The sequence below is a fragment of the Protomyctophum bolini genome, assembly GCF_963924005.1.
Source record: "Protomyctophum bolini genome assembly, chromosome: 6".
Taxonomy (NCBI): domain Eukaryota; kingdom Metazoa; phylum Chordata; class Actinopteri; order Myctophiformes; family Myctophidae; genus Protomyctophum; species Protomyctophum bolini.
Genome location: NC_137867.1, coordinates 43088102 through 43100960, shown reverse-complemented (window position 1 = coordinate 43100960; position 12859 = coordinate 43088102). Strand labels below are relative to the sequence as shown.

General features: G+C 42.8%; 1 protein-coding gene across 3 annotated transcripts; it reads right to left on the bottom strand.

Annotated features, from left to right (window-relative positions):
* Positions 1 to 1494: 1494 nt before the first annotated feature.
* poli (polymerase (DNA directed) iota) lies at positions 1495 to 9673 on the bottom strand. 3 transcript variants are annotated; one of them, XM_080765982.1, is made up of 10 exons: positions 9503 to 9673; positions 8247 to 8360; positions 7366 to 7530; positions 5317 to 5463; positions 4804 to 5040; positions 4298 to 4476; positions 4115 to 4206; positions 3444 to 3577; positions 2896 to 3101; positions 1495 to 2588 (listed from the first exon to the last, which is right to left on the bottom strand). In XM_080765982.1, the coding sequence occupies exons 1-10, from the start codon at positions 9597 to 9599 to the stop codon at positions 1728 to 1730; spliced, it is 2232 nt and encodes a 743-aa protein (XP_080622108.1). In that variant the 5' UTR covers positions 9600 to 9673; the 3' UTR covers positions 1495 to 1727. The 3 variants fall into 3 exon arrangements, with proteins under 3 accessions (XP_080622108.1, XP_080622109.1, XP_080622110.1); XM_080765983.1 differs by having other exon boundaries at positions 4804 to 4998; XM_080765984.1 differs by lacking the exon at positions 9503 to 9673 and having other exon boundaries at positions 7418 to 7530; positions 8247 to 8318.
* Positions 9674 to 12859: the final 3186 nt, after the last annotated feature.

Sequence of the window (12859 nt, the reverse complement as noted above, 5' to 3'; positions counted from 1 at the left end):
AAACAAAACTGTGATTTCTAAGTCTTCCCCCCCCTCCCTTAATTGCCTCTCCTCCTCCCCTTCCAACCAAACACAACGAAGAACACGACCACCTAAAACCGTATCGTCAACTCAGAAATGATGCTTTGTCCAGCATGTTTGTGTGATGATGTGTAGCCTATGAATGGTGATGGAGATACAGAAAGAGAAACAAATGTGATGCCTTCCAACACCAGGTAGTGTATAAAAATGGCTATACTCACTAAATTTGTCACATTAACGTGAGAGAACCCACATGCAGATTTCATGCTCATCACTCTGACCGCGACAGTGTCAGTGATCCCTTTTACATAATATCAGAATAATGATACTTACTCAATGGTGTCCAGTGGTTGTCTTTGTGTCATTCAGTGGCTCCTGTCTGAAGCCTGCGCTCAGCCTCTGCCTCCTCTCATGCATAATGTTCAGCTCTCATCTGGCTGAGAACACACATACACGCACAGTACACTGCACGTTGAAGCATTAATGAAAGGTGTGGAGATAAGAGATTATTTAGACTGAACATGATGGGAGGATTCTTTTTACAGAAGAAACCAAGATAATGCAATGACAAGTATTCACATGACAAGTGCTTTCATGACAAGTAAAATACTAGCCGATACTGTCTATTCGCATCAGAGAGATTTCCAGCAAAGCAGATGCTTTTTATACACTCAAGGTCCCTGTACACATTGATTTGAATTATGCTTATTGGCACTGAATTCAGCATCTTGTAATGAATATCACACACACGAAAATGTGTGCAGTTATAAATACGCTAATGATTATTTTCTTGACACATGTCTTCTGAATATATTACCTTATAGTTCTATTCTATTAATTTGAACATGTATATATTTATAATAATCATGAAGAACTTATAGATTTAACATTTGTAGAACATTCAAATATTGGTAGGGTACTACTGGCCAATCTGGACTGGAGGGGCACAAAATCCAACCTGGGGGGGGAGGGGGCAATGTCCCCCAATGCCCAATTACTATGAAAACCTGGACCATATATGACTCAGTCCATCACGCCTCGTGACACTCCATATGGCCCTCTTCATATATGAAGATCGACACCGACATCAAACCCTGGATAGCCATACATGAAGACTAGATCACCACCTAGATCTGCATATATGGAGCTGGCCAGGCGGCCCGGCCCTATACCTGAGCCCTCGTTAAACCCTGTACACTCAGACACTGTCCCCACTGTCACCCTTAGATCGCCATATATGGAGCCGACCTGTTCTGACATTCCATCTGTTGAATTGACCTCAAACCGTGTACACTCAAGACACGTTTGACCCCAGCAGTCTGCAGTCACCCATGCAGATGCGTGCACGCTTCTCACTCTCAGGGCGTCTCACTGGTATGATAATGACGTTAGGGGAGAGGGGCTGATTTTAGTGTCAGTGCGTCATTAAGGTGGTGTATTTTGACTCAAAGGCTTTCAGGAAGAAACCAGAAATACACAGGAAGACTAATTTCTTTATTAAGAGTCAAATTAAGAGTACCGGTACCTGGGTTAGAAAAAATGTTGCCACCAGAACAGCCAAAACAATCTAATTTGGTTTGAAGTAATTTAGCAGCCAGAACAACCAAAACTCTAATTGGGTTTGAAATAATTTAGCAGCCGGAACAACCTCAGTCGAAATTGAAATGGGTTTTTATGTCATTTAGCAGCCAGAACAACCCCAAACTCTAATTGGGTTTGAAATAATTGAGCAAGCTGTTAGCCTGACTGCCTTTGTGTGCAGCCTTTCTGTCTTTGCTCAAACAGTTCCTCCCCAGTTTCTTGGAAGAGGGGGTCTTCAGCGCTGGTCTCCGCTGCTTCCATTCAGACATCAACTCCCTCTGGACACTGGGTGGAAGCTCAGAGAACACCATAGGGTCCACATCTACTGGGAATCCACAGTCAGACGACTGGGATTCCATTGAAGTCCTGCTCTCTGTGACAGCTCCCGTTGGTAACGTGCTCGGGCCCGGAGGCAGCTGGTGCCTTGCACTGGTCGGTTTGTCACATGAAACAAAGCCCATCGAGGCTTCTTTTCCGTCTTGAAAATGATGCGACTCAGCTTGTTCCCGATGAACTGGGTGGTACTCAGTGGGACATGCCTGAGGTGGGTTCTTTTTAGGTAGGTGCTGCTGAGTAGTAGCTAACATTTCTCCAGTGGCGGGTTGGTCGCCGGTAGATATGGGGAAGTCACGGAGGGAGTTTGTGTAAGCAGGGGATAACAGTTCCTTCTGAATATCCTCAGGAAGAAGCCTGAACACTTCTAGATCAATGTCCGGGGGTAATCTGCACTGCAACTCCTGAGTGCTATTCCTTTTCATCAAGTCCATGGTGCTGCGTGTTACTTCCTGCTGACACAGAGGGACAAGATCGCCCTGGTTCGGTGACAACCCTTGAAGCTTTCTGTTAGCACTGGGAGAGCTTTCTGGGAGTGCCGTCGACTGTAAAGCATCTTGAGCGGACATATTCCCTGAGCTGCTCTGCTCCTCCAGGTCACATCCAAACCCACGATACACCAAGTGGCTGTTCCCACTCAGAGACAAGTCACTCTGTTGGAGAGTTAAGGCAACTGGAGTCACACTCACAACTAGGGCTGCAACAGATTATTTTCTTATTATTCTATGATTTTTTTTAGATCAATGATTTGACATAAATTCTAGTTTTAAAATAAAATAATAATTGACTAAAACGCTTAGTGTAATAAACTGCACAAGACATATTTTATATAAAAATTGTTAAATGCAAGCTCACACAGCGTCAGAATAACCAACGACACCGTTCCAGGGTCGCAACAAAATTCACAGCAAGTACTGTACGCTTATATCCAATATATGCTAAGAACTTAAGAAGTATTACCTGATTCTGCGAAGAACCGTGTGTTTTTCCGGGAGATGTGAAGAAAGAGATTATGGAGGCCGTGCCGTCGACTCTGGCCCCTCTGGAGTGCAGATTTGAGAAGCACACATTGATGAGTGTGAGGTGGAAGGCTGTGCCGATGTCCACCATCTTGTGGAAGAGCTTCATGGCCATGGTGACCAGCTGGGCTAGTGCATCAGTGCTACCTAATGCAGAAAATGACACAATTCACGACAACATTATCGAGTTATAATGTCAGGGCAAACAAGAAATGCCTGCTCTTAAAAGCAGTTCAGAACGAACATACTGTATGATTCTAATTCGGTTTAAAAACACATTCAGTTTGATTAAAAATGAACATAATATGCTATGGCTCATGCATTGTGATTCTAATGTCGCTGAACACAATGTCTGAAATAAATAGATATCTCCTGCGATCCAAGTTTGCATCCCTTCGCTTGTGAACAAAGAAAATGCTATACACGGTATAAGGCAACCTAACGCTCACAAGTGCCTGAAAGACAGCCCGTGTACATTTTCTTGCCTACCTGAGGTGATCTTCTGTCCTATGTGGTTGGGGATGGGACACTGGCGACTCTCCCGACTGAACCACTTGTTGGTTGCAGAGTATCTACGGATGGTGAGGCGGAAGGTTTGAGGCTGCCTGCCATCTTTGTGCATCCTTGTGCCAAACGAATATAGAAGAATGTTAGATTCAGGGACAGAATCTAAAATCAGATACTGATTAGAGCTTTTAGTGTAGCTAGTACTGTAACTTAGTTAACTACTTTTAGTATAGCTAGTACTGTAACTTAGTTAACTACTTTTTTTGTCATCCAATTTAGTCATTATGGCAATTAATGCCGGAAGTGTAGGGCCGAATACGTTATTTTTTGACCAATCACAACACCCGTTTTTTTTACGGAGAATGTAAATAGATTTACAAAGTGTACTGTCAACATCATTTCCTTGGGTGGTGATTCTGCTAATTCCATTTAACCACTCAAATGGCCAGACTAATATCACTGCGTAGATATTAGTCTGGAACGTCAGTGTGGAAGAGTTATTTCCATGGCGCGGTTACAAACAGATTCCAACGTCACAGCAAAAAAAGTCTCACTTTGAATAGTGGGCTTCTGATTGGTCACCCCCAAAGTAGTGCTTAAGTTTACATTAGTAAGTTAACGCATTAAGTATACATTTTGTAAACCTGACCCACCTCTCCACCAGGCTGCTTAGTAGGTCTCGAATCTTTTGCGAAACCTCTTTAGTCAAGGACATTTTCTTGAAGGAGTCTTCATCACTGAGAGACTGAAACAAAAATAAAAAAAGATGATATAAACGATTGTGCAAAAAGAATATTGCTCTACTAATCAACGGAGTGCATAATGACCTGTCCTACCTGTGGGGGCCCAGTCGGGGTGACAGGAGAATCATCAACACCCAGGGCTAAGTTCTGCAAGCGTTGAGCACTGGGGGCCCCAAATTCCCTTACCAAGTCAGTCATAGGGCAGACCTGAAGGTCTTGTACACTGACCAATCCCAGAGCCTGAAGTCTTTTACTGGTCTGGTGTCCCACCCCTGAGAAGATAATATTGAATAGCACGTTATAATGGAGGATGGAGATGAAAGACAGCAAAGGGTAAGCTATCCACATATATTTAAAAATGGAGTACCGTGATTTTTGTACTTTTTCTTTCGTTTTGTATGGGTTAACATTAGTTACTCTAATAGACCCCAAGGTGTGGTTAGAATATTGAAATATGTCTTCCCTGTGTATTTGGTTTCTTCCTGAAAGCCTTTGAGTCAAAAGGCCCATTCTGCGGAATTCCCTCTTTAAATGATAAGATAATAATGTATATAGCACTTTCTGAGTGTGGATTTCATGCAAAAGCTGAGGTTCTATACCTGGTACTTTGCGAAGACCACTCAGACAGCTCATGATGTCTTTGAGATTCTCTGGCAGCAGGGTGGTTTGCTGATTGGGTTTGAATGTGCCCGACACCAGTTTGGCCAGTAGCTTATTAGTAGCAATGCCAGCGCAGCCCGTCAGCCCCAGTTTGCTGTGGATAGCTGCTCTCAGCTCGGCTGCAATGTGAGAACCTAAAGCCAATCGTGGGTTATCGTTGGCCTTCACATCCTTGCCTGAGAGAAGTCGAGACACAACAAGAAGCTATCCAAAATGTTTTACCTTTGACTTTATCTTACATGAGCTGATGTTTTACATTCTGGTTCTTCAAACGAGGAGACACAAATCTAAAAAGGTTGAAATTCCATGCAGTGGGAAACTGAAAGAATGCAAATATTTGGTGATCATTTTTAGCCTCCTTAGCTCGTTTCACAACTCGTTTCCTGGTTTCAGTGAGCCTCGAGCGTCAAACTACACTGTACATCTACATGTATGTACAGTGCATAACCTACCGGCATGGTTGTAGATGTGGCCTTTGAAAGAAGAGCCACTAGACTCTGATGTCCCGGTCAGCCTGTTGTCTATCATCTCTGTGACGTCAATGAAGTTCTCATCAAAGCCCAGTCTCTCTACCAGCGGACAGTAGGACATCAGCAGTTCTGGATGAAGGACAAGACGGTGCGGCCGGTGAGCAGTGCCGTATCCAGGGAATAATCAGCAGGGGGGCATTCATATTTCTAAGGGGGGCAGTTGATTTTTCAAGTTCACATCCATATATAGCAATTAAGCTCTCACATAGGCCTATACAATAAAACAACACAAAAGGCTTGGAGAAGGGCTACAAGTATAGGTTCCAATTATACACCAAAACAAATGATATAGCCTAATTATTGTAGCCAACAGAACAAACAAACAAACATAGCCTATATACTGTCATGTGGAAACACGATCGCATCGCACCAACAACACAATGAACACAATGAGCATCTCCACGGCGGGAGGAAAGTAGAAAAAAAAGACTATAGCCTATGCACCAACCATTAATCACCAACAAATAGTTGAGCATTTAGGCCTATAGTGACTTTTATATGTCGCCATCTCCATGGTAGGGGAATATGAGTAAAAGTTTATGCACCAACCAAAAACAACAAGTCTATTTAGTGTATTTATGTCGGGAGGCAAAGGGGGGGGGGGGGGGGGGGGATCTGCGCGTCTGTCTCCCTCCCTCCAAATGTCGGCACACGTCAAATGCTCTTTAGAGAGCGCATGCTTATTTAAGCCTTTGTTTGATTCTGTTCCGTGCTGTCTCCAGCCAGTCCCTGCCCTGAAACCATGTACTCATAAACGAGCGTTTTTTGCCATTATGAAGGCTACTTGGGTATTTGTCCCGTTTTACCTGATTCGGTGTGCCAGAACCAAGAACCTCTGGTGGAGAAGCATGCGGTGGTGGTGGAGGTCCGAAAGTTGAGCTGCTGCTGTGGAAGTTGCTACAGCAGCCCTCTGCCTCACTGAAATAATGCTATCCGACACTCGCGAACCCCCAGTAATGTGATCCGACGACCGAATTTCGTTGTGCATTTAGTTGTGCTCGGTGCTCGAACGACTCCCCGCAATATTAACAACAACAGGCGACATGGCGGTGGTTTCAGTATCGTCATCAGTCTACCTTTCTGAAGGCGCTGGTGGGTTTATAGAGTTTGGTGTTTAGCCTTTGAGCCAGTTCCTAATATCCATGATTCAATTTTACCGGTTTGGGTTTGTTTTCACTGTGACTGAAGTCTGAAAATATTTGAATTGACCCGCCCTGCGTGGCAAAACTGGTAATGACGTAGCTTTTGGTGCGCTGCATCAAAACGAATCCGACTAGGTGCACCGACTAGGTGCCAGTGTAGGCTACTTTTTATTATTGCATTTTTATTACTATGAATTCATTAGAAAATGTAAATTTATTATAAACACAAAGAACATGAAAATAACACATTATATATATTTTAAACCTGTAAAACATTAGAAATAATGGTGGGGTAGGGTTCTGGACTGGGGGGGCACAAAGTCTATCTGGGGGGGCAGCGCCCCCTAGTGCCCCCCCGTAGAAACGGCACTGCCGGTGAGTGGTGGGTTCAGCCATGTCAACTCCCCCAATTGCATTTCTTTACAATTTAATTAAACTGATGAGTTCAATTAACTATTGCACCCATTCATCAATGGCTTTGGCTTGGTAGTTTACAATAGTAATAAAATAAAATAAAACTTAATAGAAAAGAGAACACGACACAACAAATGTAATAGAACCTCCTATGAATTAATTAACCCATTTTGGGCGGGGACCCCTTTTGGTGTTTAACATTATGTTATGTTTTAGCTATTGAAAAATAGCTCAAATACAAGCTCATTGCGCGCCACCGAGTGGCGCGCTACGAGCTTGTAGGTCTGCTACTTTTTGAAAAATTCAAGAACCACTGACATAGAAACATAGCTTTTTCAGAAAACTGTCAGGACTTTTTTTTTAATCTGATCTCAGGTCAGAATGGGTAAAAACCATACTTTCTGTTGATGGCCACCTGTAACTTTGTAAGACGTGTCCCGGTAATGTGTCAGGTCCTCTCCTTTTACCATCACCAGCTGAGGACATTTCTCCTTGGCGTCCGCCACATACATCAGCTTGGTGACACCATGGTCCCTGGCCACGTAGTTACATGTGACTATGATGTTCTTCTGTTGAATCCCTGCATGAGATACACAACAAAAACTGTCGTCTACACAGTAAAATCCTTGGGTGTTCATTTATCCATTTGTAAATCGGTATGCATGTACAAATGTAACCAAATGGACTATTTTTGAGTGACACATGGTAACCACGCAATGACAAGAATGTCTATTTCAGAGTACAGTGAAGTCTGAGCCAAATCCAAATGAAATGACATAGCCTTTGATTTGCCTTATGTTGAAAAGTGACATACAAATAAACTGGCTTTGCCTAACAATAAAAATCTCAGTTTGAGGACCCAGACAGAAAATAAAATGGGGGTCCTTGAAATAAAATTAAGAAAATGGTTGAATTAATTAAACTGTGCGTAGGTTTATTTAAATAATGCTAAATAGTGCTGTAGTCTATTTATTTATAAAGTGTTTGGTCAGTAACCGCCGGAGCTCTTTAGTAAACCAAAAATAAAATGTTATGCTGGTAATCCAATCAGGAGAGAGAACTACCGTAATACACATAATACAAAAACGTGCAGAAAATGGGTGGGAAATGGGTGACCCACCTGAAACTGTATTTTCTATTTACTAAAAGAGTTAAAGAAAACTGTTATAAAAACCAAAGAATATCCCTACAGCACCTTTAACCTATTTGGCAGAGGCATATTTGCCGTTTATACCAAATAGTATTTGGCATAGAGTTGTGAAGGCAATAGATGGATATTAGGCTATAACGTTTTACCTAAAGGCACATTCCTCAGTGCAGGGTTCCTGAGCATTTCAACTTGTGCATAGAAGCAGTCCAAATCAAAGTGCACAATGACTCTGTGTGGTGTCTTACTGAAGCTGTTGGCCCCTGAAAGAGAGCAGATGTATTAACAAATAGTATAACCACCTGAAATTCCAATCTGTTTGTAGCCTAAGATTTAGACGCATGTACTGTATGTATTTTATCGATTCTGACATTTTGAAAATGTCAGAATCGATAAAGTACATCTATGAGAGTCTAAATCTTAAAGGCTACTCTGCTTGGACGACTGACATTTACCATTAAAAACTGTCTCATTTACATTTACTTTGTACATAGCTGTACAAAGTGTGGTCCTCTGGACCCCCAGACCTTTGATGGGAGGTCCCCCCATCAAAATGATTGATAGTTAGGAATTAATGAATTGATAGGAATGGAAACTAACAGTACAGATTATGGGTCCATTCTTGCCAAGAATTTTCTTCGCCAATGTGTTTGTAAAGGTGTCTACTAACATATCACACATTGGTTTCAATGGTTTCTATTCAACCACCTTAGGGGAATTTTTGACAGCTGCTGAAAGTTGGGGTACGATCAACAACCAATGATCCCTGGGTCGGCGGTTCGAATCCCGGCTCCTCCTGTCCACATGTCGAAGTGTCCTTGGGCAAGACACCGAACCCTACATTGCCTCCAATGAGTTGGTCGGTGTGAGCTCGCCACCATTGGTGTGTGAATGTGGGAAGTGAGGACGCTGGCGTTGACTGTTCGCCGCTTCACCTCCCAATGAATGAACCATTGTAAAGCGCTTTGAGCACTTGGAAAGGCGCTATAAAAATGCAATTAATATATATATATATATATATATATATATATATATATATATATATATATGGCCAGATTTAGCCCAAGGACAAGGAGTGTTTTTCGTGCAAAGCCTATACTTGGAATGGGTTCAGAACTCAGAATCATGAAAAACCCCTAGTTTCAATGGCACTTCACATGCTAATGTATAATGAAATTTAGAACATTTTGCCTTATTGGTTGTTGATGGTACCCCAACTTTCAGCAGCCGTCAAAAATTCCCCTAGAAACCAACACATTAGTGAAGAAAATTCTTGGTAAGAAATGTATTCCCAGATTGTATTAATATCCCCTGACTATTAGGTCAGGTACCCCTTTCTCTGTAACTCTGACAGTGTACAAATGGAACCAAATAGGCTGCAATGCATTTTGTTGCGTTTGTTTACCACAGGCGGCTGAAGTGTTGTTGTTCTGCAATTCAGTGAAGCTGCTCTTCCATTCAGTGCCATCCTCGTCATCAATATCCTCCTCACCACTCTCCATTTCAACTAGAAGGTATTAATGAAAATCAGACACATTTGACACAGAGATAGTTTTATGGTCGGTCGCTCCCAGTGTGTCTTTCTTCACTGTCTTGCCAGGCTGCCTGTGAGATTTATTTTTCTTATTTCCTTCTTCTTTACATCAGTGACACCTACCGTTCTGGAGGCGTTAGTGCAACGTAAAAGGTATAAATCGGATGTAGGACTGACTGGCGTGCTGCGTCCATTCGGAGCCCCCGTTTTGTTATATCACATCATATAAGTTATTATCATCTCCACTGATGTTGCCCTCGTCGGGTCTGTTTGGTACAATTAGTTGTCCGTTTTTAAGACTTGGTCTTTGTGAGCGGCCACATTGTTTGTACCAACATGATGGCAAAGAGGCGCGGGGTGTGTTTGGTGCCATGTATAAACCTTCAGTAATTCACTTTGCAGGTGAGTATCCCTCGTATCTGCTCTTGGTTATCTACTCGGATCATCAAGCAAATAATAACCCCATCAATAAAGACGCTGGTGGTCACAAAATACAAGATTTGCTGGACTGCGCGTGATGCAGGCAGCATGGACAGCCTAGATAACAATCATTTGTGCCTTATAGTGCTTTTCTTTTTTTCACCTTTATTTTACCAGCACTAGTGACTAATTAGTCCTTGCTGTTAAGTATTAATTGTGCATCTTTATGTACAGTATAGGCTACATTCATGCAAATAGTAGGCCTATTAGATTTGAAGGTGCCAGCTGCCTCCCTGTTGTTATTTAGCTTCTGTTTTCTCTTTATGTGACTGAAAGTGCATGTTTGAATAAAAAGCTTGCAGTTAAGAACTAAAAGATAGAAACTGGGATAACAAATTCTAGGCTTAACGGAGAATAAAAGCCAGGCAAAAAAGTTAAAGTCAACATTCTCAGCTACCCTCAAACCGTAAGAGATAAAATTTATCATTTCATCTAATTGTTTTGAATTAAGGGAATGGAATCAATTAACACTTTCTACCTGGTATGGCTATATGTTGGGTATAATACCCTAACCCTATGTCAGTAGGTGAAGTTAGCTCATGTTCCTGTCAAAAAATAGCAGATCTACAAGCTGTGAACTTGCTTTTGCGTGACACCGATGTATGATGTATAAAATATGGCTTGAGTGGTTAAGTCTCTTGTGTCAGTGATATTGAGAGTTTGTTCTTCTCTTGCTCTGTAAACACTATTCAACAGCATTGAATGGTTAAGTCTCTTGTGTCAGTGATATTGAGAGTTTGTTCTTCTCTTGCTCTGTAAACAGGAGTCCAACAGCATTGAGTGGTTAAGTCTCTTGTGTCAGTGATATTGAGAGTTTGCTCTTCTCTTGCTCTGTAAACAGGAGTCCAACAGCATTGAGTGGTTAAGTCTCTTGTGTCAGTGATATTGAGAGTTTGTTCTTCTCTTGCTCTGTAAACAGGAGTCCAACAGCATTGCCACGGAGCTACGGTCAGTGGAGCCTTGGTGAACACCAGTGAGACCACAGGCATCTGTATGGAAGAGCTGGAGCGGCTCAACAGAGAGATAGAAACGGTCAGGAATGAAGTCGCCGTAGAGCAAAGGAGACTGTCTCGTTACCAGTCGGTGCAGTCTGTCTCGGACAGTAAGACGACTTCTGAAACCATATGCAAACCAGTAAAGGGTGACGGTTCCAGACCATCCTCAATCTCACGCACCAAACCACATCACCGTACGAGCAAGTATGTTGTGGACAACTCCAAACCAAGGACTGATTTGGAATATGACCCTTTGTCCAACTTTTCTGCCGGCTTGCGGCCTTTGGTTAAGGACCAGAAGGGGAAAGCTGCACAATGTGTCAGGAAAAGGGACATTTCATCAAATGACCTAAATAAGGTGGCCACATTTGAGACCCATCTTCCTGTGGAACCCTCTCCTGAACAAGTTGATGACTATAAAGAGGAGGGCGACCTCGTTATTGACATCCCCCCGTCTCCCGCCAGAAAGAAGAGTCGAGCTCAGAGACGCTGTGACGGTATTGACACAGGAATCACCGAATCACAGGATACAGTCATCGAGGTCAAGAAATTCAAACCTGCTACAACTGTTCTGAGTGAAGAAAAAGAGGTTGATGACAAACACTGTGAAGACAACGCAGAATGCCTCTCTCATAGTGCCGTGCACCAACAGTGTAGGAATGAACCAAGTGATGCAGGAGTGTTTGACGATTTAACCAAATGTCTGGAAGACCTGAGGAGTAAAAGCCAGGAGGATGTCAACTTGTGCTCTCAAGACATGGAGCTTGTGGGTGAGAGCACTTGGGATGTCAAGCTTCAGGGTCTTCCTGAAACATCAGAATCCTCCCAAGACCACCATCATCAGCAGCTGCTCATCAAGGAGGATATAAGGAAGACCGATGAGGAAATGAATCCATCTCCATCGCCACCACATGACACTCCAATAGAAGAAGCCTCACTGCCTACGACAGATGTGGTCACTTACTCCTACACTTCATGCCATCGACTCCCCCTGCAAGCTCAGAAAGCTGAGCAGCATCCCCAGTGCTCAGCCCCAGACTATGATGGGCATCCCATGCAAAGTGTAACATCAGTGCCATCATGTGGCCAGAATGTGTCAGAGCAGTTGTTGGGAGCAGTAACAGCGTTCACCTCACCCGAAAACTTCATTGAGGAAGCGACATCGACCACAGCCCTTGACCACGCTCTCCATGTGCCATCAACCTCTGTTCAGGCAAAGGTGAACAGGCTTTCAATTAGCTGATGTCATTGTCCACCCCTCTGCTCATTAATTTTATCGTGGCCGGTGGATATATCAGAATGAATTAGATAAGCTACTTTTTATTTTTCCTTTTGGGAAATCTAGACTGATATGTTTGATCTTTATGTGTGAGCATGTGTGAATCCTGATATCCTTATTTCTATTCAGTGTGTGTATATGGAAATGTCCCCCCTTTAATTTTTACAAATCACACCCCGCAGGTGACCAATGAGATGGAACAACAGTTTTCTGTGACAAATCATCTGTCATCAGAAGCAGCAGTTGACTCCCACATGGATGAGGCAGACTATTCTGATGTGGACTTGTCAGACAGTGACACGATGGAAGAATGCTACAGAATCTTCATGGAGGACAACAGGGGGAAGCAGAATAATGTACATGTAGGAATATTCTGTCTGACAACAGTGGTGTTGTCAGACAAGTCCAGGGATTTTGTGACGACCACACATTTATTATTGCAAAAAGTATATTTTAATTTACTACATCATTACT